Source organism: Triticum urartu, chromosome 7 (assembly GCF_003073215.2).
Source record: "Triticum urartu cultivar G1812 chromosome 7, Tu2.1, whole genome shotgun sequence".
In the NCBI taxonomy this organism is placed as follows: Eukaryota; Viridiplantae; Streptophyta; class Magnoliopsida; order Poales; family Poaceae; genus Triticum; species Triticum urartu.
This window is the reverse complement of record NC_053028.1, coordinates 76,833,757-76,860,857: the sequence shown is the minus strand read 5'-3', so window position 1 is coordinate 76,860,857 and position 27,101 is coordinate 76,833,757. Positions and strand designations below refer to the sequence as shown.

Genomic DNA, 27,101 nt, shown 5'->3' with positions numbered 1-27,101 from the left:
TCTTGTTCCGGTAGTGCTGCTCCTCGTGATCTGGGTTCACATAGCGTCGGTTGCCGCCGGCTGTGCGCACCACCAGTATCGTTATTTGATGTGGCGGCTAACCTAGGTATCCGGCGGCAGAGGTAATCACAGATCTAGCTATGTTTTGAGATCGTGCAGTTCCTCGCGATTGAAAGTGATCATGATGGGTGTCGTGGCCATCTTCCTTACTAAGTTTGGCAGATCTGAACGGCCTCGGTTGCGGTTGTTTAGATAACATCAATGATCGTGTGCTATGTGTTTTATATTTCATCATTGATAATGTTTGCACATGTGATGATACAAATTATTGGTTGTAGGAAATGGCGGACGAGGAGTTAACTGATATCATGGTAGACATGGAGTTTGGAGAACTGATGAAAGACTGGATAGAAGATTGGTCAGATGATGAAAATTCAGATCGTGAAGATCGGTCAGAGAATGGGAACGAATGGGACGATCTTAATGTGAGTGGCATTGTCATGTTGTAATTTTTTGGTGGCATCCGACAACATTAAATCTTTGTGTTGAAAATTTATAGATCGATGAGCTTGATGATGATCAGGAAAACAACTCGGAGCTCTCGAATGAAGATTACATTAGTCAGGTACGTAAGTGAAAAATTTTGTTGGCATGCAAATTGAGTTTCTTCTGGAATATTATATGATAAGTAATTATGTATTGTGTTGTATTTTTCAGTTCATTTCCGAATGTCATAATGCGTACGACTATTACGGTGAATTAGACGCGGAGACAGGCCTTAACGACGAATCATTAGATGCACCTGCTTCTGGGGAGTCCGAGTCGTCGGTCGTCATGAGTGAGGTATGTGTGTAATCAATGTTCTATGGAAGTAAGTAATGTTAAACCATAGAAATCTATTTTCATGGCTGTGGTTTGATTGTGTAGGTGACACAAGATGATGGGGCAAAGAATGTCCAAGATACTGCCAGTGCAGATGATAAGAGGGATATGTTCATGCAGATAATGGAAATGACCTTTACGTCTCACGATGCTGCGTATGATTTCTACAACAGCTATGCTAGAGATAATGGTTTCAGCATTAGAAAGAATAAGGTCAGGTATAGCAAAAGAGAGTCACGTCATATGCGTTATAGGCGGTTTGTTTCTTCAAGACAAGGGAAACATGACAGGAAGTTGCTAACCGAGGAAGGACACAGCCGTAGGCTCAGAGCCGAGACACGCTGCTTTTGCGAAGCGCACCTGACCGTCAAGCTTGACCAAAAGCGTGGAGTTTGGTATGTTGAAAGTTTTGAGGACAAACATAGCCATATGTTGGCATGACCGGACGAGGTACCTTTTTTTTGGTCCCATAGAAAAATCAAAGAGTATTAGAAGCATGAGATAATGTCCATGAGAGCTGCAGGGATTAGAATTCACGACATGATGGATTGCTTCATTAGCAAACATATATGGTACGGCGGTATTGGTTTTACCAGGCGTAAAATATACAACCTTTGCGCCAAGGAGAAGAGGAAGCTGCTTTCAAAAGGTGATGCTGCCGCAGCCATAGGCATCATGGCCAGTAGGAAACAGAGGGATCCTAGCTTCTTGTTCGAGTACAGGCTAGATAAGGAAGGACATTTGAATAGGATGTTCTGGTGTGACTCCCAGTCTCATCATGACTATGAGGACTTCGGCGACATGCTTGTATTTGACAGCACGTACAAGATGAACCGCTATGGTATGCCATTCATACCTTTTGTTGGTCTTAACAATCACCGGAAGACCACTGTTTTTGGTTGTGCCATAGTTTCGTACGAGACCGAGGAGACATACGTGTGGCTTCTGCAGACTTTTTTGAGGTCCATGTGTCAAAAGATGCCTAAGAGTGTTATCACAGACGCCGATGCTGCGATGATCAAGGCAATTCGCGAAGTCTTGCCAGACGTGTGGCACCGTATATGTACGTTCACATAGAGAAAAATATGAAGATTCACCTCAGTCACAAGTCCTTGAAGGAGTTCCGAACTCTTCTGTACTACAACACGTCCACGGCAACGTTTGAGGAGAGATGGCACGCATTTTCCAAAAGATGGCAGTCGGAAAAAACTGTAACATGGTTGAGGTGGATGTATAAGAAGAGGAGACTGTGGGCCGCGGCATATCTAACAGAGGGGTTTTGGCTTGGCATGAAAAGCAACCAGCGGAGTGAAAGCCTGAACTCATGCCTTCACCTCCACCTAGACGGTGAAATGACCCTGGTGGATATGATTTTGCACTATGAGAACGCCGTTGTGCGTATCCGTGAAAACGAGGCGTGAGATGACTGCACGGCCTCACAGAGTTTACCGGTGCCAGTTACTAGCTCGAGGGAACTTGAGATAGCTGCTTCTCACATCTTCACTCCAGCAAACTTCTATATGTTGCAAGATGATCTTAGAAAAATTGACGGCATGGAGATTGTAGAAATTAAGCTGGGAGACGGATCATAACAGTACATCGTGGCCTGGAAGAATAACCGGAAGCACCGTTTTTGGGTGGAGTATACACCAGTAAATTCCGCAGAAACTATAAGGTGCAGCTGCAGAAGAATGATTCGAAAGGGTCTACCTTGCAAGCACATATTCCATGTACTGAAGCACTTGAACATATCTGAAATACCAAAGTGTTTAGTTCTTATTCGGTTCACGAAAGAAGCAAGGTTGGGACTGCCCGCGAGGCGCACAAGCGATCTGTTGGGATTTGGTTGGACTGGGGCTGGGGAAAGAATGAAATATAGCCAGGTCAGTGTGTTAGCGTCTGAAGCTATGCATGCGGCATGCAAACACCCTGCTTTGTGGGATCAGTTACAGGAGAGTTTGAAGGCTGTGATAGCTAAGAGTCATGAGTATGATCTGCTACAGTAAAATTTGTTGAAGCAAACAAATGACATCAGTAAGTGTGCAGTTGAATATGTGGACGATGGTGAAGGCAACATGATTGAGGTTAAAGATCCTAGGAAAGTGTCAAGCAAAGGTGCAACAAAGGTAGATGAGAGCCGCCCTGTCTCGAAAAATGGTAGACCACTCTCTTTTGATGAGTTGAAAACCCGGTGCGGCGCTTGCAAATTGGTAGGACACACTAGACGTAGCAGGAAATGCAAACTAAATCAGAAGTAAGTGTTTGTATGCATTGTGGATTATTAAATTTTGTATCATTCATTAACTTAGCTTGTCTTCTATCATGTGTAGATAAGTGGAGAAGGAACAAGAGTAGAACACTTGCTTCAATTATTTACTGTGTTAATCGGCCGGCTCATACTTTGGCTAAGGTAGCTGTAGGCGCTTGTGTTTCTTTGGTTTGGAGGCTTTCGCCCCCTGATTGTATCCTTAGTGTATTAGCAGACGAGATACCAGTCTTTGTTTAAATAAAGTAAGATGTTTCCCTCTAAACAAAATTCAAAAAAATTCTTTTCTGTGTAATGACCGGGGCGGGAGGTAGAAAGAATATTGTACATTTCCCCTGCCCACGTCCTAAATGCCATTAAATAAGTAACTGTACCACTCTCCTCCCCACCACACACTCACCCACCTCCCACGGGTGCCGGTTCGAACTCCCCTCTTATCCCCACCTACAGTAGATCGAGAATACCCTCGCCGGCGACCGCTGCAGCCGCCTCCATGGAGAGAAGCCTCGGCTGGCAGAGAGCGATGATGGACCTCGCCGGCGATGACGAGGGGTGGCGCGCGCAGTTGACAGAGGTGTGCGGCTGGTTCCCCAGCACGGAGATGTTGGTCAACCACGCGAGTGGCCTCGTCAAAGTCCTCACCGACGCCGAGAGAAAGCGCGCCTTCCCCTACGGCCGAGGCATCCCGCCGGCTGTCCTACTCGTGTGGGCAATGCGAGAGGCCATGCTGAGCGACTCCCCTGTTCAGCGCGGAAGGTGGTGGATGTACCACTCCACCACCATGACGCTGCGGCCAGATTCAGCACGCGTCGCGTCGAGGGCGGACCGCGTCGACGTCGAGCTCGCTCTCCCTGCGGCCGTCCAGCCCGGACTACAAGGTCCGCCACGTGTCGAAGCCAGTGCTGCCGTTGGGCTGTGACGTCGTGGAGGATGACGTGGAGGAGGTACTGGTCATCCCTGATGACCATGAGGAGGGCGAGGAGGAGGTACTGGTGATCCCTGATGACCATGAGCTGCAACAAGCTTGCACCATTTCTCTACGGCGCATACTATTTCTCCATTCAGCTCGTCCATCCTGTTGAAAAAATATATATAACTTCGTGACATTAGCTAACACTAAAGCAAAAATAACAATAGACATGCAAAAATATAAAACTTTCTGGCAGTAGATAACACTAATGCAAAAATAACACTAATGCAAATACAAAACTATCACCATGTATACTGCAACATGCAGCCAAGTGTGTGCTGACATGAGGCAATAAAAAATAACTACAATTGGTAATTGAATTTACTTGCATCTGATCAAGTTCTTTGAGTATCAGATAAATTATATAATCAATAAATTTAATATGGTAAACTTTTACTAATTCGTCTGGTTGTCTTATTAACAGGGTGACAAATCGTTCAGCTGTAACTAAACTAGAGTCTATAGCAATGGTACCTAGCTATATGAGGTTCATCAACATCTAATGCTAATAACTCTTTAATGTTCTATGTGCACAACAATATAATTGGATCGTGTGACAAAAATATAATTGGATCTTGTGACAAAAAATGTATTGCATCATGCTTCTCGAGAAACAACATCTTATTCTACCATGCTATGAAAGAACCAAAGATTGTTTTTATCTACGCCATCTGGTCAGAACGCATCTAGTCGAGTTCATACTAGTTGAAAATATGTGGTAAACCTAAGTCCATCAAAGCAACGAGACGGAGGAAGTAGCTTGCTATGAAGGCGCGAGTGAAGGAGGACAATGTACTTGATCGGTCGACGAAGATGAAAGAAGTCGGCGATGCGTTCTCGACGTAGTTCGTCGAGGTCGGCCTGCACGTGCGGACGACCTTGATCTTCTCGGGGTTTTTGTGGCGTGTGGGATGCGGCGGACGGAGCTGTCGACGCCTTGCCGACAGGAGTCGATCTAGTCAACGACATGTGCGAGGAGGAGGAGATTATATACGAGGTCGACGCCTAGGTCGTCGTAACTTCCCTGTGGCCAATCTCGCGATCTATATTTTCCTCCGTTGAAGCGAGGCTGAACGTGCTCCTCAATCGTAGGGATTAGGAACATATGGATTAGCACGATCCCAGAAATGTGTAACAGAACGGCAACTACTCCCGTGATCGACGTGCGTGTGATCGACGTGCATGGAAAGCGCGGCGTTGTGGGCCCCACAATATGGATCCGACACTTATTTGCGGACTGGGCCGGCCCACCTACCTGCATTGTTTCTTCCCTCAAAAGAAATATCATTGGTTCATCCCTAAAAAAAACTCTTTGTGACACCTATTAGTTATTGTATACTTGTATATGTTCATCAATATTAATGGTATCTCTATCATTTCTACAATATTATACATGCATCAAGTGTCGGAAATGAACGATACTTCTCATGCATGCATGCCATGGTCATCGTAGGTTACGCATAAAGTTTGGGATCATTTCGTGAGATCGTAGGTTACGCATAAACCACATTCAGACCTGCCCTCCGGCAGACCCGAATGGTCCTGCTTGTACATAGTGCATGTGAAAGCATGCATGAGATGATCCCAACTTTTGGGACCATGTGGGCTTGGCCATTGTGGTCCCCCAGGCAATGTGTGCACGAATTCGGACACAAAACGCACGTTGCGTCACGTGGAGGCAGTGTTGTAGGGTTTTGTCGCCGGAAAAACCCTAGAAAATGCATCGAGTTTTGGAAATGAACGATACTTGTCATGCATGCTTGCCATGGTCATCCCAGGGTATGCATACAGTTTGGTCTGAATTAGTGAGACCGAGAAGATAATCATGCTTCTAGTACATGGTGCACGTGGAGGTATGCATGCGACTGTCCCAACTAGATTTGATTTAATAATATTTCAAGTATCAAACAGAGAATAAAATTTATAATTAGGAATGAAGAATTGAAATAAAACAGAACATTTGATCAGAATGAAGAAGTGCAATAAGATAACATATTATCTTACATTTTGAAAATATTTCAAATATAAAGAAGAGAACAAATATTAGAATGAAGAAGTGAAATAAATCAGAACATTTTATCTTACAAACTAAAAATATTTAAAAAATAATAAAGATAAGAAATATTAGAATGAAGAATTGAAATAAAACACAACATTTTAGTTCATATTTCGTAAATATTATCAATATACAAAAGAGTATGAACAAATGAAATAAAACACAACGGAATTTGGCATATTTTTTTAATTTTAGTAAACATTGTTAGAAATAATATAGAAAAAAAGAGATTTGATTTTAAATATTAGAAATATAAACAAGAAAAGAAAAAAGAAAATATAAAACATATCAGCGCGCGGGTAAGGCTTCCCTGGGCCAGCCCGCCCGAATTGGGCCCAAGGCGGAGCCGCGCAGGGCACATCGCAGCGCACAGCCGTTGGGTGGTGGGAGGTTAGTCCCACCTCGCCAAGCGAGAGAGCGCCGCACCGGTTTATATACCCGGCTGGGACTCCCCTCCCAAGCTCCTATCAATTGCAGGCAGTACATTGCCTAACTCTCGTCCCCTCTGCCCCGTGGGGCCTACTAGCAGCAGAGATATTCTGCACTACGGGCCTGCATCCTGGCCCATGCACGGCAGGGTTCCTAGTCGTATGCAGGCCGTGGAGTATGAATTCTCCTGCTCTCGTAGGTGGGCACTTTTTGGCATCTTGCCATGTGTATGGATCTTCAAATCACACACTAAATTATACACATGCTCACTTGCATTCAATACACATTTTTTTTTGCATATATGACAAGTTAATGTTTTGACCTTCAAGTCATCTAATAAATTTTACACATGCCGTGGTGTATGAATTCTACTACCACATGCATGCCATGGTCATGGTACGGTGTGCAAAAAGTTTGGGATCATTTGGTGGGACCGTCAAGGAAAACCTCTTCCAACTTTTCTTTCATAGGCATAATTGGCACATGTGGGTCACCATGTTCAAGAAAGTTTGTGGGATTTGGAGGTGGTGGGAAAAATAACATTTGTTCAAAAACTGGCTTATGTTAGACCAAATGGCCCCTCCGGAATACGGTCATTTTTTCGACCACCTCCAAATGACCTGAACTTTGGCACACATGATCTATTGCACAAACAAAGGTGGGTTTCCAAGGTTTTATATTTTTTTGAATTTTTTATTAATTTATAATGCCCTCTAGGCTGACTGGTCAAAACATCAGTCTATACCTCAGGGGGGCATTGTAAAATATTCTTTTGCAAATTTTCTTTCATAGGCATGATTGGCACATGTGGGTCACCATGTTCAAGAAAGTTTGGGTGATTTGGAGGTGGTGGGAAAATTCACATTTGTTCAAAAACTGGCTTAAGTTAGACCAAATGGCCCCTCCGGAATGCAGTCATTTTTTCGACCACCTCCAAATGACCTCAACTTTGTCACACATGATCTATTGCACAAACAAAGGTGGGTTTCCAAGGTTTTATATTTTTTGAATTTTTTTATTAATTTATAATGCCCTCTACACTGACTAGTCAAAACACCGGTCTATACACCAGGGGGGCATTGTAAAATATTATTTTTCCAAATTTTCTTTCATAGGCATGATTGACACATGTGGGTCACCATGTTCAAGAAAGTTTGGGTGATTTGGAGGTTGTGGGAAAATCAAATTTGTTCAAAAACTGGCTTAAGTTAGACCAAATGGCCCCTCCGGAATGCGGTCATTTTTTCGACCACCTCCAAATGACCTCAACTTTGGCACACATGATCTATTGCACAAAAAAGGTGGGTTTCCAAGGTTTTATACTTTTTTTGAATTTTTTATTAATTTATAATGCCCTCTAGACTGACTGGTCAAAACATCGGTCTATACCTCAGGGGGGCATTGTAAAATATTCTTTTTCCAAATTTTTCTTTCATAGGCATGATTGTCACATGTGGGTCACCATGTTCAAGAAATTTTGGGTGATTTGGAGGTGGTGGGAAAAAGCACATATGTTCAAAAACTGGCTTAAGTGACCAAATGGCCCCTCCGGAATGCGGTCATTTTTTCGACCACCTCCAAATCACCTAAACTTTTGCATACATGATCTCTTGCACAAACAAAGCTAGGTTTCCAAGGTTTTTTATTTTTTTATTTATAATGACATCTAGACTGACTGGTCAAAACATCGGTCTATACCTCAGGGGGGCATTGTAAAATACTTCGGTCTATAATGCCCTCTTATTTTTTATTTCTATTTCTTTAATTTTTTTAATTTATAATGCCCTCTTATATTTGTTTATTTTTTAATGCCCTCTTATATTTGTTTATTTTTTAATGCCCTCATATTTTTTTGAATTTATTTATTTATAAAGTTAGGTTTCCAAGATGGCTAGGCTGGCCCATGCTTTTCCTTTTGTTTATTTTTTCCTTTTCCTTTAGTTTACATAAAAATTACCTGAGCACTCAAAAAATAACATAAAAATTACATGACCTGTCAAATAATAACATACCAAAAATTCAAAAAGTATTTTTATCAAACACATCTTTTTGAATATTTATATTTTCTTTTCTTATAAATAAGTGACACTTTCAAATTTCTAATAAGTAGGGTAATATAAATTTATTAAAAAATAAAGTATATCTTATTTCAAATTCCTTCTTTTTGCACACATTATTTTTAACTAGTATTTTTTGCACATATAACTAATATTTGCTCTGTTATTGCAGCATTGGTTCAAATGATGGAACATTTGATCTTTTTGCTTATTCAAATTATGCATTGATGGATTGTGTGAGGATGAACAATTATCAGTAACTTTACGAAACCCCATGTACTATAATTCATGACAGCAAATTTGGAACATTGCCAGATTCAATATTTGGTATAATTGGCACATGGGCACAGCATGTTGCACTTGCCCACAGCATAGACAGGTGTTGCATCATGTCTGAAGCAACACTGAAGCGCCATTTGTGATCATTGCACCATCGAAACAACAACTAAACATGAAGGAAGCATTCACCACCAATAAAGTTAAGGCCACACATATAGATAGCATTCTAAGTTACCACCACATGTACCAGGCAGTTCACCACAGATCCAGTTCACACACACAATACATTACATTACATTACGTTAATAGAGGTAGTTTCCAACCAGTTCAGACCCAGATGCAGCTTCCCAAAAGTAAAACATCATCAAATATAGTGATGATGAGTACGGCTTCCAGCTTCTGATGATCAGCATGATGTACGACTAGAGGTTAGGGTTTCTCAGGACCTTGTGGAGGGCAGAATGCTGAGCCCCGATCTTGTAGTCATCACTGCTGATGGATGTAGGCCGACAATGCTTCATCAGATGCTCCAGCAACCCAGACCTGGGCTTGGGCTTGCTGCATAAGGGGCACCTGTACTTGTCCTTCCTCTAGTTATAGTACATGGCAGATCCTTGTGCCCTGATCTTCTGCACCTCCTTCTCTTTAAAGGACCCGACGTTCCCCTCATCCACATCATCTCCAGATTCATACTGCACACATTAATGACTGACATTAATACATTATGCATTCAAATACTATAAACACGTAATACTAACTCAATGCACAAATAACATTTCAACTAGGCCTTACCTCATATGGCTCATCTTCATCAGTCATATGGGTAGAACCCAGTCTTGTCCCACTTCCTCTTGTTGCCCACAAGATCCTCCTCCTCCTGCTATATTGTCAAACAAGCACATCATTTACAATGAATTGAATTGCAGTTCAAAGAATGTCATTACAAACAAAATTGTGAATGTGAACCACATTGGTATGTTGCAACTGACCAAATTCTTTCCTTATAAATGCAGAATCTAAGCAATCAATCAACAGACAAATGCTTTCCTTCATAAATGCTAATGAAAATCCAAGCTAGATTCTTGACATTGCTACTAATTACAGAAGCCAACTACAAATTTTAATATGCACAAATTACTATTTTTGGGATAATGCAGCAAAGCTCCTACACATATTAACATAATGCAGTAGTTAATTAGGTACAACTTCAACTATAAATGCATACATCTCCAACAAACATCTAAAATTTCATTACTTACCTAAACAACAACAAATTATACTATAGATGAATCTTGTATCATCTAAATCAATTCATTGGCACATCAAAATTAATGCATTCCAAATCAAATATGTTTCCATCCAGTATCATTGAACCACAGATCAAATCAAATAATCACATATGTCTGTAGCATTGAACTACAGATCTAATAATCATATGACGTCTATCTGACCTTAAATTCCCCCTTAAATAAGGTATTCAACCTCATACTAATTAAAATCTATGAAGCAACGGCAAAATTCCACTACTAACCCAAACTAAATAAACATAGACTGCCCCTTCCCCTCTCCTTCAGAAGCCCCAATCCAACACAAATAAATCCAGCCCTTGAGAAGCTCTTTTTGATTAACATGACAACACCCATTACATGAGCACATCCTTCACTATATTTACAACCAAACTAATGCACCATCTAATCACCTCAGGTAGACAATTTCCAAAAACACAAGGCCATGCACAAACCATCTCATAGCCTTTACCTGACAGGCATCAATCAAGCATCAAAGAACTGCAACTATGACAACATGCATCAATCAAGCATCTAAGAATTGCAACTATGACAGGCATAATACCTAGAACTAAGCATCCATTTAATTAATCATCAAGCCAAAGAACTAAAGCAGGCACCAACCCAATCCATCGTCTAATCCTCAAGCCAAACACCTAAAGAATTGCAAAAATTCCACTACTAATCTAATAAGCATCTGAAAAAACCCCATCCCTCAATCCGGCTACTTCTAACCTAATCTAATAATCATATGAGGTCCACCATTCTTGCACGAATCAAATACAAAAAAACCCTAATGCAAAGAATACCCTGCATCCAACAAATCTAACCAAAAAACCTTCTCGCCACAAACCCTACAATCTAAAAACTACCACATTAAAGTGATAAGCAGATACTTTCTGCTCCGCCTGCTCCTCGCCAGAGCCGGCCTCCACCTTCTGCACCTTCTCCACCTCGTGTGCCTCGCCAAAGCCCGCCTCCACCTTCTGTGCCTCGCCAGAGCCCGCCTCCACCTTCTGCGCCTCGCCGGAGATTGCCAGAGCGGGCGCATCTGGCTGGACTGCGCCGCTGCAGCCCGCCCCCGCCTTGTCCAGATCTGCAGCGGGGGGAGCACCGCGCTGGACGCCGGCACGTCCCCTCACAAAGGTGCCCGCAGCGACCTGTCGCGCCTGCTCCACCAGATCTACGCCCCAAGCGGGGCGCTCGCCTCCTGCGTTCGCCATGGCGATGGAGAGGATGCGGTGAGGGAGACGAGGAGGTTGGAGAGGAGAGGGAGTGGGAGTGGGGAGTGGGGAGTGGAGAGAGGGAGACGATGCGGCGGGGGGAAATGGTGGGCGATGCAGCCGGAGGTGGTTGCCGTCCACATTTATATGATGGGACAGATTTGACAACTACCCGTGACACGTGCTGCCCCACGCGCGGGCGGCTTCACGTGTGCACGAAAGGTCGCCGTATGTACGGGCATACGTATACGGCCGGGCATACGATCTAATTGGGCCCGTACGGGCCTCCCAGGGCTCCTCGACGGCTATACGCGGGGGCAACAAAGACGATCGTGCCCCTCGTTATGAACTGTTTTTGGTTCATCCTGGCCGTCGATGTGTTTTTCCACCCCGCGTTCAGCCCAGGGGGGAGCACCAGAGCAGAAACGTCATTCCACATATACAACCAAAAGAGCGCTACAAGGTGCGGGCAAAAGACTGGCGTGTGAGTTCATAACCATCCTCATTTCAAACAGAACCTGCCATTGGATTCAAGCAATTGAAGCAGCTTTCGGGAGATCCTCATTAATGTATATGCAAGATTATACTTGGGGACGGACATGTCCTCTTATCTAAAACTAGAACATGAAGGCGCGCGTTGCCGCACCCGGTCCAATTAATAAAATAACAACATAAATATTGAAGGAAATTTAGACATTTCAAAACTTTTAGAAGATTTGAATGATTCAAACTTACAATGTTAGAAGTGGAACCCTGCGTGCCTATGTGGTATTTTTTTTACTTTTAGTTATGGAACCAACAGTTTAGTGTGGTCTTTGGTGGCTTACAGAGACTGGTTTTGGTGTGGGCACCATGGGTGTTATGCCGGAGGACGACCCTAGCAGGAGGTATATCTGCTACATGGCATACCAGGCATTTCCATTTTAGTTTTTTTATTAGGATTCTGTCAGTTTGTGGAATCTTTGGGCTTGAAAGCCTCAAAATCTTGGATTATGTTCCCCCATGCCCTGAGAGCATGTATTCAGGCCAGTGGTTGTTCTTTTTGGAGGTAACATGATCAAGAATCATCTCTCTTTAATTAATTACTCTTAAGACTTCTGCTAGAGTGATGGCACTTGAAGGGGGAGAATGCCAAGCTGAGGCCATCTTTAGGGAGCCAAGCTGATGTGGTTGTAGAAGATGCCGACAAAATGCGAAAATGAGATGCGCTGAAGCAAATGCTTCAAGAGAATAATTCGAAAGTGCGAGATGTAGGTAGAAGATTGGTGAAGATGGTAGCAAATAAAAGCCAGATGCATCGGTGTGTTTTTGTTGCTCTTGGCCATACAACATGTAATCTTATGTATGTTAGTGCATCAGTATTTTTTTTCTAAGTGCAATGAAAAAAACGTGTATGGCTCATATATACTTTCAGTAAGCAATGAGAGCAATAACTAAGTAAAATCTGACAGTTATCTAAATGCAGAGGGATCAACCACATTAACTTGTCAACAACCAAAATATTATAGCTAATTATTATATAGTACTAACTGATCTTGTTCCAAACTCTATAACATATTAGTATACATTCACAATAACACAGTACATTGAAACCAAAAGAACATCCTGAATAATGTTGTGTTTGTTCCAACAAAAGCACAATCTAATTCCCTCTCAAAAAGAAAGACACAATCTAGTTTACTACTCCCTCCGTTCCAAATTACTCGTCGTGGTTTTAGCTAAAACCACGACGAGTAATTTGGAACGGAGGGAGTACAAATCAGAACATCATCTAGAGCGGGACAATGCTAATCCATGAGCTTCAGTGGCTTCGAGTACACCCTGGTAGACTATTGGCAGCATTAGGCACGACACTATTAGATGTGGCATCATTCGCCTTGGGAGCGACAGGGGGCTTTTTTTTCCGGTTACAGGAAGCTTTGACTTGGTAGTTGCTTGCTTTTTGTTGCCATGGAACATTTGGACTATATTGTTTGTGAGTTCTAGAAACCTTGTGCTGGGTTGATAGCTGGTGGTAAAATTGTTCTCTTAATCCAGTCATGCAGAAAAATTGGGCAAGGTAACAAGCGATATGTAATTCATATTTTCTAGAAATATTATTCTGCCGCTGAGATCCAGAAACCTCATGATATTACCTGCTAATCCAAGCACAAAAGAATCACACAAAATAACTTACAGTATACGATGACATACACCCCAAACAAAATTTAGTGTTACTCTGCTGCGGCAGCGTTGCAGATAGATCAGCCTGTATTGAAACCTGCTAGAAAAAAACATTTTATCGGTCACAGACAATCATTAGCTCCCTGACGATGCACTCAAGAATGTTTACACATTTTATGCTAATGAAGTATAACCTGTGGCACACATGAATTTCGAACACTAAAAGCAGAGCACAAGTTGCAAGAAGTATAAGGGAATCCCGGCAGGGATAAAAACTGAAGAGATAACATACTATGTACAACCACTTAAAAAGGTGGAAGAATTATAAAGTGGAAGGAAGAAGAAGGGTACCTATCTAGAAGGCATTCTCGCAAATGATGCTCCCACACCCTGTGTCCAGCTCCAGCCCCAAGAGAGAAATTTTGAAGGCGACTCCTGAAACAAGTAACAGTAAATAATCTACCTTGGTAATACGCGCACAGAGCATGACAAAAGAGGAGCAGATATAGTGGGCAAAGGGATCAATACCCATGGACACTAAAAGGTTCATGGAGGCAAGATAGGAGGACGAAGGAAAGATGAAAAAACAACAAACAAACACATCATCACTACCAGCGAGTTACAGGACGCAGACGACCGATTCATCCTGTACTATGGCGCCGCCGAGTCCGCCGCCGCAGGGGAAGAAACAGAAGAGGAATAGACTGACCAACCCTGCAGGACGCAAAACTAAAAAACCGTAAAGAAGGGGTTGCGGACGAAAATTTCAGGGCAGGTGGACGGCACCGGCGCGGAGGCAGTTGTGCAACAGAAGCTCGCCGACGGCGGAACATGGCGTGTTGAGGAAGAAGGAACGCCGGTGAATCGAGAAGCAAGAAACGGCGGCGCGGAAGGAACACAAAAACTGTTCGGACGGGGAGGATAACCCTAGAACGCCTACGACCCCTAGGTGTTAGTGGAACGACGTGGGCCTTCGAAGGCCCGAGTGCGGAGAGGAAAACCAGCTCGTTCCGCGGAGCAGCGGCCCGCGACGCGTGCGAGCGAGGAATGACACCATTTGATCTGAGATCGTATGTTTGATCGGACGGCTGAAACGGTGATATTCTGTGGAGGCTCGTAGCTAGCCTCGTTATACTGTTTCTCAATTGAGGATGAAATGTACATCTGCAAAGACTAGGGAGACTAAAAAACTCCTTATAATAAACTAGCCTCAATTCTCTGCCACCACAATGAGAACTTATACGGCCCACCACCATGAGAAGAATGGATAGAGAAATAAAAGGCCTCAATTACTGGCAGCTAGGGAAAACTCCAAGCGCATTGAACGCCAAGCAACTTGTCCCAAGGCACATTTCTTCAAGAATACTCACTAAGCCCAGATAGCAAGTGCTGACATGGCAACAGCCCCAACAAGCAAGACAACATATGAGCACACTTGTAGCCTCGGATTGCAGCTCATCCTCCGGCTAAGGAAATCAGCAGCAATGAGATCCACTAATGCTATATAGATCAGTATTCCGGATGACATTGAATCAAGGATGCCCTCCACCATGAATGCCCTGGGGCTGCTGGCGCTGTAGAACGACGCGACCCCCGCCCCCAAGGCAATCCCAACAGGTGTTGTGATAGCAAAGAAGAAAGCCATCAGGAGTGCAGAGAAATTCTTGAACTGAGCCTGTATTTGTCCATGCAAAATGTAATGAGTTGATGCAATTGGCATGAAGGGCTCATGAGTGCCACCTTCAAGTGAGGAACTGCTAACCATAAAGCGGAAATGAAGCGGACAATTACCTCAGAAATGCAGCCACCCAAGGCAAAACCCTCGAAGAACTGGTGGAAGGAGAGAGCAGCAACAAGAGGTTTGATGGTACATGGGCTCTGCGAAACGCCCAAAGAGAGCCCGATGATCACCGAATGGGATACAATCCCCATTTCCAGAATCTTGCAAACAATACAAAAAATCACTATTTAGCATATACTTTGCGGATTTTCAAACTGAAAAACATCTATCAAGAATTCAAGATAGCACATTTAAGTTAAAGCAATGGAAATTGCACCGGCCAGAATTCGAACATAAGAGACTAAACATGTGTACTATACTACTATATACTCCCTCCGTTCCCAAATATAAGTCTTTCTAGAGATTCCAACAAGTGACTATATACAGAGCAAAATGAGTGAATCTACACTCTAAAATATGTCTACATACATCCGTACCTTGTAGTCCATTTGATATGTATAAAAAGACTTATATTTAAAAACGGAGGGAGTATGTGTTTACATTTCTATATAACCCGCATAGGGAAGGTAGCAAGAATACAACGATTTTGTGAATTTCAAGTTGTTATGATCTTTGGGGTAACTGGATTTCATTGGGAGATTGACTTACAATGTTATTAGATTCTGAAAGTTTGATTTGTATACACGATGTGACATGTGTTTAAGTAAAACTTTGCCGCCTTAGGACATCTCCAAGGTGGACCCGCAAACCGCCAGCATTCACTACTAGGAAAAGGCCTACTAATGGCGCACCAGTTTTGCCTACTAATGGCGCATCACTGGTGTGCCATTACTAGCACGCCACTACTAATGGCGCACCACTGGTGCGCCATTAGTATCTGTTATACTAATGGCGCACCACTAGTGCGTCATTAGTATAGGCCATGGTGCGCCATTAGTACAGGCCACTGGTGCGCCATTAGTATTTTTGAATTTTAAAGGCGGGAAAATAGTAGTGGCGCACCGTCTAACCCCCACCGTGCGCCATTGCTATTTTTGAATTTTGAATTTGGATCTGGATCGTGATTTTTTTGCCCATTTTTTGCTAGTTTTTTTTGCTCATTTTTTGGCACGATATTATTTCAAATTTTGTTCCTGTTTTTGGATCTTGTACGTTCTTTTGCCGTATTCTTTTGCCGGAGAGGAGTTCGCCGGAGAGGAGGAGGAGGAGGTCACCGGAGAGGCGCTCGCCTACATCGCCGGAGAGGAGGAGGAGGTCGCCGGAGAGGAGTTCACCGAAGCATCGGAGAGGAGGAAGGAGAAACCATGAGGGAATGGAAGAAGAGGAGGGAGGAGGAGCTCACCGGAGAGGAGGGAGGAGAAACCGTGAGGGAAGGGGAGGGAAGGAGAGGAGGGAGGAGGAGGTTCCTGGAGAGGAGGAGGTCGCCGGAGAGGAGGAGGAGGTCGCCGGAGAGGAGGAGGAGGAGGTCGCCGAAGAGAAGGAGGGTAGTATGGTGAAGGAGAGAAGGGAAGATGGAGTGGAGGAGAGGAGGAGATGGAGTGAAGGAAAGGAGAGGAGGAGATGGAGTGGAGGAGAGGTGGAGTGGAGGAGGTGCGCCCAGCCATATATACGACATAGTAATGGCGCACCGTGGGCAGGTGCGCTATTACTAACTTTTTTTATTTTTTTTGATTTATTTTGAATTTTGAAGGCGGGAAGATACTAATGGCGCACCATGGGCAGGTGCGCCATTAGTAACTTTTATTTTATTTTTTCTAACTTATTTTGAATTTTAAAGGCGGGAAGATACTAATGGCGCATCATGGGGTGCGCCATTAGTATTTTTTTTATTTTTTGACTTATTTTAAATTTTGAAGGCGGGAAGATACTAATGGCGCACCATAGGCAGGTGCGTCATTAGTAAGTTTGAATTTTTTTGAATTTTTTTTGCCTTTCCAGATCTTAAAAGCCCCGTAACTTTTTTTCTGTTAGGTTTTTGAGGATTTTGAAAATGTTTAACAGGTTCCCCTGTTAAATTCGGATGTAACTTTTCGAGTAGATGATTTTTCATATAAAAAACTTTTTCATCCGAATTCGTATGTAAAAATTATGCCCATTTTTATAAATTCTTAAGAGATTTTGCAAAAAAGTTGAAAATTCATGTTTGTAAAATTTGCTAACAATTAGACTACATATCACATGGGAAACTTATTTTCTTCTATTTTTTTGATATTTCCATCATTTTTTTATTTTTTTAAACTGAAAAGGCGGTCCACGGGGGAGGGGGGGTGGTGCATTCGGTGGAAGTGGTGGCCAAGTTACTAATGACGCACCGTGGCATGGTGCGCCATTAGTAGTTCAACTAGTAATGACGCACCACTCCCACGGTGGGCCATTAGTAATTTTGAATTATTTTTTTTTTTACTAATGGCGCACCGTGGGTGTGGTGCGCCATTACTAGTAGTAATGGCGCACCGTGGGTGCGCCATTAGTAGTTTTGAAAAAAAAATTAATTTTTTTTACTAATAGCGCACCGTGGATGTGGTGCGCCATTAGTATTTGCACACTAATGGCGTACCAACACATGGTGCGCCATTAGTATATAGTAATAGCGCACCACATGTCTGGTGCGCCATTAGTGTCAATTCCATCTATAGCCCTTTTCCTAGTAGTGATTCGTCCGGACCGCGCTATTCAGACCGTGAAAGTCATCTAACACGGGCATGTATCGGTCCGCAGCGCGGTCGGTACGCCTTTTCTCTCGCAAATTGGAGACAAAGTGGGGGAAAGTTTGAGGGAGTCCGGACAGCAGACACGCAGGACTCCGGCAGCCTCGGCCCACCCAATCCTCCCTCCCAGTCCCATTTCTTTCCACTCCACTCCTTCTCCCCCTTGCTTTACATCCGCACCCGCCACCTCCGATGCAGTTGTTGTACGTCTCCGGCCGTCACAGAGGCATTGCTAGACGTCCGCAATCATTACCGACACGCCCGCTCGCCTTTACGATGGAGCTGCCCACCTTGGAGCCGTTTGTACCCAGGTACACTCCCCCCCTCGACGACCTCCATGGCGGACGAGATCTCAACTTGTTGATTGATTCATTCTCTCAATGTTGGTCTACACATTATATATAGCCCGCACGCGCTGCCGTGGTGTACCATAGGACAGAGGGACGGCCATTTACATGCACACACTGTTGAATGAAACTGAAGGGGAAGTATGTTTGGAAAGACATGATCCGTTGCTAAAAAACTCGTTGGACATCCATAATCTAGTCGAATTTGAGATATTGTTGTATTAGACTTAATTTGCATGCTATGTATGGATGATTTATGTTAATTTTTTATCCGAACTTTGATGAATATCGGCCCATTTACATGGATTTCGTCCGGTTTGTTGAAAAAAGTTCGAAATGTAATATTAAACTGTCCGTACCTGCGAGACAACCACATGACGAGCTTGGGACGGCCTCTCCTCGCTCCCGTGGGCGTGGGCGTCGTACACGGCTCCTCCATCGCACGCGTCATGGCCATGCGCATGGCTATGCTGGTGCGCAGCCGCGTGGGCGCGCATCCCAACGATGTGCATCGCGTCATGCTTGTCGTCGTCGCCGCTCATCCTGGTGGCAGCGACACCTGCGAGCGCGCCGTCCTCGAGCAGAGCCGTCGTGTCGTCATGCCCAGCTGTGGCCGCCGCGGCAGCCTCCTCGCCGTGCCTGCGCTCGTAGAAGCGGGTGCCGACGAACTCCATGACGAGCGTCCCCAGCGCGGCGAGCATGGCGATGAAGCCCGGGAAGGGGAACCGGCGCCAGGGCATGGCCGGGAGGCACGGGTCGGACAACTTCTCCTCAGCGTCGTGCAGCATGTGCACGAACCCGGTGGCGAGGATGACCCCCGCCGCGAACGCCTTGGCGAGCACGAACGTCCCGCTGCCGGAGGACGAGCCCTCTTCGCCGCCGACGAGCGGGATCGCGACGCCGATCGCGCCAGCCACTAGGATGGTAGCGACGGCCACCATCTTGAGCCTGAGCGCGGCCGGCTCGTCGCGGCACTCGTCATCGCCGCCGGCGCCCGGCCCCTCCTCGCAGCTGGCCGCGGAGACCGACGCTGCCATCGCCGGCCAAGCGGTGCCCGGCGCGTCAGAATCACGAGCTCCCATGATGTGTTTAGCGATGAGAGGAAATGGACATAAACAGCACATGCATGGATGTAGTAGTACCTGCGAACTGGTGCAGGTGGGTGCGGAGGTAGGGGACGTAGCGCGACTCCATCTCCTGCCACCACACCAACCAATGGAGGATTCGAATGATTATCACCAAAAACTGACGAATTTTGCCTCACGGTTCAGTAGAACAACGCGGCAAGAGAAGGCGCTCACCTCGAAGAACGCCATGAGTGACAATGCCGCCGATCCGAACCTGCTGTGCTGGTGTCCAGAACAGTCGACGGATTACTCGATCCAGTTCGAGGAACGGAGTGGACTTTCACGAAATTTATACGCGCACGCGGCCGCACCTGCATGCGACGTGGAGCAAGAGCAACAAACACATCGGCGCGCGGGGAGGATGTTGTCATCCCCAAGCCGCCGCCGTCGGTCGGGACCAGCGCCGCGGGTGGGCCCGGTTTGGCGTGCGCGGCGGAGGCCGAGTGGGCCGTACGTGCGATGGGGCCCGGGCATCAGTGGCTCGCGTGGTGTGGTGTGACTCGGCTGCTTTTTGTCCCGGCGGGACGCGGAGGTGCGACGAGTCCACGATGTCGACACTATGGCGAGGAGCGACGCCCTCCCGTGCGTGAAGCCGGACGCTCGTTCTCGCCTGTGGGCGGCATGACCTGTGCTCGGACTGCCAACTGCATGCGATCCGCCTTGGCTCTGCCTGCATTGTCCACGAATCCCCAAACAACCAATTATCAACGGAAAAGCTAACTGCGGAACGTCAGAATTTGGTGATTTCTAGCGAAGTACCGTTGTACTAAAAAAAAAAGAAGCAAACTACCATTAGGACGTGTTTCTTTTTTGTCAGTTGAGATCGGTCGAGCGGCCTAGTGTGTTCGATTTAGGGAAACGTTTCGCACCGGCGGGCCGGCTGAAAACTGCGCCGGTCGCGCACGGGCCGCTGAAATCTAGTTTAATTTCTTTCCTCTGCCACCGGCGACGCGGTGTCGGCCGGCCATGGCCACCCCCTTCCCTGGTTTAATTTCTTTCTATCCTTTGATGGCAGCGGTTGCCCTACCACCATTTACCCCTTTTGATGACGAGAAACGTCATCCTTTTTTCCCCTGTGCTGGAACCGGCGGGGGAATTGCTATAACCGGGGGGTGGATTTGCTTCAACCGGTGAGGATGGTGGTGGGCGACGACGGCGTTGGCTGCGGTAAGTTGCTGTATTTTTTTATTTTTTGCTGGAGCCACTTTTGATTTTCTTTTTTTGCGGGAATCAGTTTCCGATTGGCTGCAACAGGGGGGAGATAGTGCCGGGCGGCGGAGGCCGCCACCATGGATTTTTGCTGCATATGTTTTTGGCTGGAAGCAGCATTTTGGCTTGCTGGAATCGGCGAAGATGATGCTAAAGACAATTGCTTCAAAGAAATCTTCCTCTCGTGGTTTCGATAACCCAGAGTCACCTCTCGGAAAATAGGTGCAGGATACATTTTCCTGTTCCGTTACCGGATCAGTAAAAGCAGGTATCAAGCCCTTTTGGCGCCGTTGTGGGGGGGGGGGGATTTAGTATTCCTAGTCTTTGTGTTTAGAGTTCTTGTTAAAGTTAAGTTTCAGTTTTTGTTTTTGTTTGTACTTTTTACTTTTAGTTAAAACAAAAAAAATTACCATGACTCGTAATCTTGGGAGTTTCACTACTCCCAGCAACAACTTCATGCGTGAACCTGTAGCACAACCTGAGTTTGCAACCACCGAGTATGAGTTGAAATCGAACTTAGTTTCCATGGTCCAACATGACCAATTTGGAGGACCTGCTTCTAAAGATGTCAGTATGCACTTGCATAATTTTACTGAATTGTGCAACATGACACACATTAGAGATATGATCCCGATGCTTTAAAGTTGCTTCTATTTCCTTTCTCTTTGAGAGGGAAAGCAAATGAATGGCTTCTAGCTCTTCCTAGAGGCAGTATCACTTTTTGAGCTGATTATTGCAACAATTTTTTATATAAGTTTTGTCCACCTGCAAAAATTATGCAATTACATTCTCAGATTACAGGTTTTGAGTAGGAAGAATGTGAGCTACTAGCGCTTGCATGGGATAGAATGAAAGAAGCTATAAGGAACTGTCCCAATCATGGAATGTAGGAGTGGCTAATCATTCAAATGTTTTATAATGATTTAAATCACATGTCAGAAACTATGCTTGATACACCTGCAGGAGAAACAATCATGGGAAAGCCCATAGAAGATGTCAAGACATTTCTTGATGATATGCAAGAGAACCACGCCCAATGGCATGTTGAAAGAGTCGCCACCAAGAGGGTGAATGCCATTGAAGAAAGTAGCACGGAGTTGACAGCTAAACTTGATGAACCTATCTCCGTGATGAAAGGTAAAGAAGAGGTAAACATAAATTCCATCACTACTGAAGAAACTAGTGATGTGAATTTTATTGCTCATAATAGCTATAAACCCAATTGGAAAAATAATGGTTATGCTCCCAGACTACCTTATCCTAGTAATGGAGGAGCATCAAATAATTTATTGGAGCTAATAGCAGCAATAGAAATACTCTTGAAGTAACTCTTAAAAAATTTATTGCTAGTCAAACTGAGCAGAATGGAAACTTCAAGAGTATGTTGAAGAATTATGATAACTTACTTGGTTAATTGACCAGTAAGGTTGTTGGACTAACAAATGATGTGCAGATACATGAAGGAAGATCCAATAATATGGAAGCACAGGTGGCTAAAATTGTAGAGAGTCAAACATTAATCTTAGCCAAGTTTGTAGGTAAACCGGGACCCAACCCAGTTGAAGATATTAGAATGGTGAGAAGCAACGAAGAGAAGATCAAAATGCTTGACACAAGCCATGTGCTAGAGTACAATTATACCGCCGTTGATTTTGTAAAGATGATATCAATGAAGTATCCACTACCTGAGGTAGTAACAAGGTATACAATGTCTTTGTTGAACAAGTGCAGCTAAGGTACGTGAACTTGATGATGAAAGGTAGAAGCTTTACACTAAGTTGCCAGCTAAGCAAGAATATGCTTTTGAACTAACGATAGAGATTTAGATTGGATTGAATAAATTCAGTGCTTTCTGTGATCTAGGGGCTAGTGTCTCCATCCCAAAATATATTTATGATAGTCTCGGTCTAGGTCCTTATGCTAATACTGAGATTATATTGAATATGTGATGACCCACAAGTATAGGGGATCAATTGTAGCTCTTTTCGATAAGTAAGAGTGTCGAACCCAACGAGGAGCAGAAGGAAATGACAAGTAGTTTCTGGTAAGGTATTGTCTGCAAGTGTTGAAATTGTAAGTAGCGGAGTAGTTTGATAGCAAGATAATTTGTAACGAGCAAGTAACGATAATAGTAACAAAAGTGCAACAAGGTAGTCCAATCCTTTTGAGGAAAAGGACATGCCAAAATGGTCTCTTATGATAAGCAAAGCATTCTTGAGGGTACACGGGAATTTCATCTAGTCACTTTCATTATGTTGGTTTGATTTGTGGTCGCTACTTTGACAATTTGATATGTGGGTGGACCGGTGCTTAGGTGCTGTTCTTACTTGAACAAACCTCCTACTTATGATTAACCCTCCCGCAAGCATCCGCAACTACGAGAAAAGTATTATGAATAAATTCTAACCATAACATTAAACTTTTGGATCCAATAGGTCCCTTACGAAATAGCGCATAAACTGGGATTTAAGCTTCTATCACTCTCGCAACCCGCCATCTAATTGCTACTCCAAAATGCATTCCCTTAGGCCCAATTATGGTGAAGTGTCATGTAGTCGAGGTTCATATGAGACCACTAAGGGAATAACAGCATACATACTGGCAAAATATCGAACACATATCAAGTTCACATGATTACTTGCAACATGATTTCTCCCGTGACATCAAGAACAAAAGTAACTACTCACAAATGATAAACATGTTCATGATCATAGGAGTATTAAATAACATAATGGATCTGAACATATAATCTTCCACCAAATAAACCATATAGTAATCAACTACGAGACGTAATCAACACTACTAGTCACCCACAAGCACCAATCTATAGTTCCGGTAACAAGATTGAACACAAGAGATGAACTAGGGTTTGAGAGGAGATGCTGCTGTTGAAGATGTTGATGGAGATTGCCCTCCCCAAGATGGAAGAGTTGTTGGTGATGATGATGAAGATAATTTCCCCCTCCGGGAGGGAAGTTCCCCCGGCGGAATCGTTCAGCCGGAGGGCAAAAGTGCTCCTGCCCAAGTTCCGCCTCAAGGCGGCGGCGCTTCGTCCCGAAAGTCCTCTTCTTATTTTTTTTCTAGGTCAAAATAACTTATATACCAGAAGATGGGCACCGGAGATGGGCCGAGGAGGCCACAACCCACGAGGGCGCGCCTGGGGGACTGGCGTGTCCAGGTGGGTTGTGCCCACCTGGTGGCCCCCTCTGGTGTTTATTGGCTCCAGTATTTCTTAAATAATCCATAAAAATCTCCGTGAAGTTTCAACTCATTTGGAGTTGTGCAGAATAGGTGGCCTAACGTAGCTTTTCCAGGTCCAGATTTCCAGCTGCCGGAATTCTCCCTCTTGGTGTGTTCCTTGCAAATTATGAGAGAAAAGGCATTAGAATTACTCCAAAAAGCATTATTATGGATAAAGACATTATAAACAACAGTAAGAAAACATGATGCAAAATGGACGTATCAATATGAATAATTATACTTTTACTAAGGCATTAGACATTAAGCATGGAGTTATAGTTCAAATTAATGATTGCCATGTCATGATTGATCTTGTGATAGTAGATATGCCTGAAGATCCTATTGCTCCTATAATTCTTGATAGAACTTTCTAAGGACTACTAAAGTTGTGATAAATGTGTTTGAGGGGAATGTGAGATTTGACTTACCGGCTAAAGATCCATTTGTGAGACATTTCCTCAGGAAAAAGAAAAGGAAGACCTACACTGAACAAGGCATCATTGTGAATGCTACAAGCTATGGTCTCGGTGTGTTTGCACCACCTTGATCACCACTATGGTCGAGCTATCCGACAAAAAACAAGTGCTTCGTGGGAGGCAACCCACGCGAATAAAGTAGACAAATAAGTTTTTATTTTTGTTTTAATTAAAGAGTGATTTAAGTTCTTTATGAAGAAGTAAGTTTGGAATAGTTGTTCTAATGAAGGCTTTATTATGTGCAAGATGAATTTTATGTTGTATTAATGTTTCAATGCTTGGAAATATGTCTATGTATTGTTTTGGAACTAACCTCAGAAGAGAACAAAGAAAAAGAAACATTTCAAAAGAAACATATCAAAAGGCAGCCTTTAAAACGACTGCATCACTCGTTTGAGCGGTCATTTAAAACTTTCGGAGGGAACATAAAGAGTCTGGAGCATTTGACGGCATTCTAAACGGGCGCACCCGCCCATTCGAGTGGTCATATAACTTCCCCGGCCAGAAGAAGAAAATAACCAGAGCGTTCGGCGGCATTCCATACGGGCGCCGCGGCCCATTTCAGCGGTCATATGAGGTATGCGCGGGCATGATACGTCTCCAACGTATCTATAATTTTTGATTGCTCCATGCTATTATATTATCTATTTTGGATGTTAATGGGCTTTATTTTACACTTTTATATCATTTTTGGGACTAACCTACTAATCGGAGGCCCAACACAAATTGCTGTTTTTTTGCCTATTTTAGGGTTTTGAAGAAAAGGAATATCAAACGGAGTCCAAATGGAATGAAACCTTCGGGAATGTGATTTTCTCAACAAACGTGATCCAGGAGACTTGCAGTGGGCGTCAAGAAACAACGGAGGAGGCCACGAGGCAGGGGGCGCGCCCTCCACCCTCGTGGGCCCCCCGTTGCTCCACCGACGTACTTCTTCCTCCTATATATATCCACGTACCCCCCAAACATCCAGGAGCACCACGAAAACCTAATTCCACTGCCGCAACCTTCTGTACCCGAGAGATCCCATCTTGGGGCCTTTTCTGGAGCTCCACCGGAAGGGGCATTGATCACGAAGGGCCTCTACATCAACTCCATGGCCTCTCTGGTGATGTGTGAGTAGTTTACTTCAGACCTTCGGGTCCATAGTTATTAGCTAGATGGCTTCTCTCTCTTTGGATCTCAATACAAAATTCTCCTCGATCTTCTTGGAGATCTATTCGATGTAATCTTCTTTTGCGGTGTGTTTGTCGAGATCCGATGAATTATGGGTTTATGATCCGGATTATCTATGAACAATATTTGATTCTCCATTGAATTCTTTTATGTATGATTGGCTTATCTTTGCAAGTCTCTTCGAATTATCAGTTTGGTTTGGCCTACTAGATTGATCTTTCTTGCAATGGGAGAAGTTCTTAGCTTTGGGTTCAATATTGCGGTGTTCGATCCCAGTGACAGAAAGGGAACCGACATGTATTGTATTGTTGCCATCGAGGATTAAAAGATGGGGTTTATATCATATTGCATGAGTTTATCCCTCTACATCATGTCATCTTCCTTAAAGCATTACTCTGTTCTTATGAACTTAATACTCTAGATGCATGCTGGATAGTGGGCGATGTGTGGAGTAATAGTAGTAGATGCAGAATCGTTTCGGTCTACTTGTCTCGGACGTGATGCCTATATACATGATCATACCTAGATATTCTCATAACTATGCTCAATTCTATCAATTGCTCGACAGTAATTCGTTTACCCACCGTAATACTTATGCTCTTGAGAGAAGCCACTAGTGAAACCTATGGCCCCTGGGTCTATCTTCCATCATATTAATCTTCCAATACTTAGTTATTTCCTTTGCCGTTTATTTTACTTTGCATCTTTATTTCTCTTTATCATAAAAATACCAAAAATATTATCTTATCATATCTATCAGATCTCACTCTCGTAAGTGACCGTGAAGGGATTGACAACCCCTTTATCGCGTTGGTTGCGAGGTTCTTATTTGTTTGTGTAGGTGCGTGGGACTCGAGCATGATCTCCTACTGGATTGATACCTTGGTTATCAAAAACTAAGGGAAATACTTATGCTACTTTACTGCATCACCCTTTCCTCTTCAAGGGAAAACCAACGCGGTGCTCAAGAGGTAGCAAGAAGGATTTCTGGCGCCATTGCCGGGGAGATTCGCGCCAAGTCAAGTCAAGCATAAGTCAAGACATACCAAGTGCCCATCACAAACTCTTATCCCTCGCATTACATTATTTGCCATTTGCCTCTCGTTTTCCTCACCCCCACTTCACCCTTGCCGTTTTATTCGCCCTCTTTTCCTCTCTCCCTCTCTTTCCGTTCCCCTTCTCTTTTTCTATTTGCCTTTTTGCCCATTTCCTGTTTGCTTGTGTGTTGGATCGCTTGCTTTTTTGTTATGGCTAGTCCTTTATCTACTCCTTTGTCTCCTGAGTATGAAGTTCTTAATTTTAAACAGAGGGAGGGAGAAAATCTAAAAGATGCTTGATACAGAATTTGCAATGCGCAAAATAGATCTACTAGGAAGCAATCTACTTCCGTTCTTCTTCACAATTTCTATGTAGGCATCACTCCTTGGAATAGATATATTCTTGATACCATTACTGGAGGGAATTTC

General features: G+C 44.0%; 1 protein-coding gene and 1 pseudogene across 3 annotated transcripts; one reads left to right on the top strand and one right to left on the bottom strand.

Moving 5' to 3' along the window:
• The first annotated feature begins 341 nt into the window (after positions 1 to 341).
• On the top strand, positions 342 to 27,101 carry LOC125524050 (annotated as a pseudogene).
• On the bottom strand, positions 12,969 to 19,924 carry LOC125524048 (zinc transporter 10-like). Of its 3 annotated transcripts, XM_048689125.1 has the most exons (8): positions 19,709 to 19,918; positions 19,550 to 19,604; positions 18,767 to 19,437; positions 15,403 to 15,552; positions 14,398 to 15,286; positions 14,224 to 14,325; positions 13,963 to 14,046; positions 12,969 to 13,708 (listed from the first exon to the last, which is right to left on the bottom strand). In XM_048689125.1, exons 1-5 carry the CDS (start codon positions 19,721 to 19,723, stop codon positions 14,981 to 14,983), a joined length of 1,197 nt encoding a protein of 398 aa, XP_048545082.1. In that variant the 5' UTR covers positions 19,724 to 19,918; the 3' UTR covers positions 12,969 to 13,708; positions 13,963 to 14,046; positions 14,224 to 14,325; positions 14,398 to 14,980. The 3 variants fall into 3 exon arrangements, with proteins under 3 accessions (XP_048545082.1, XP_048545081.1, XP_048545083.1); XM_048689124.1 differs by having other exon boundaries at positions 14,224 to 15,286; XM_048689126.1 differs by lacking the exon at positions 15,403 to 15,552 and having other exon boundaries at positions 14,224 to 15,286; positions 19,709 to 19,924.

Coding starts and splice junctions, on each gene's coding strand:
- LOC125524048 (XM_048689124.1), bottom strand. Junction 15,553..18,766: donor GTCATGTGGTTGTCTCGCAG/GTACGGACAGTT, acceptor ATTGTTTGCAAG/ATTCTGGAAATGGGGATTGT. Junction 15,287..15,402: donor TGGGTGGCTGCATTTCTGAG/GTAATTGTCCGC, acceptor GGACAAATACAG/GCTCAGTTCAAGAATTTCTC.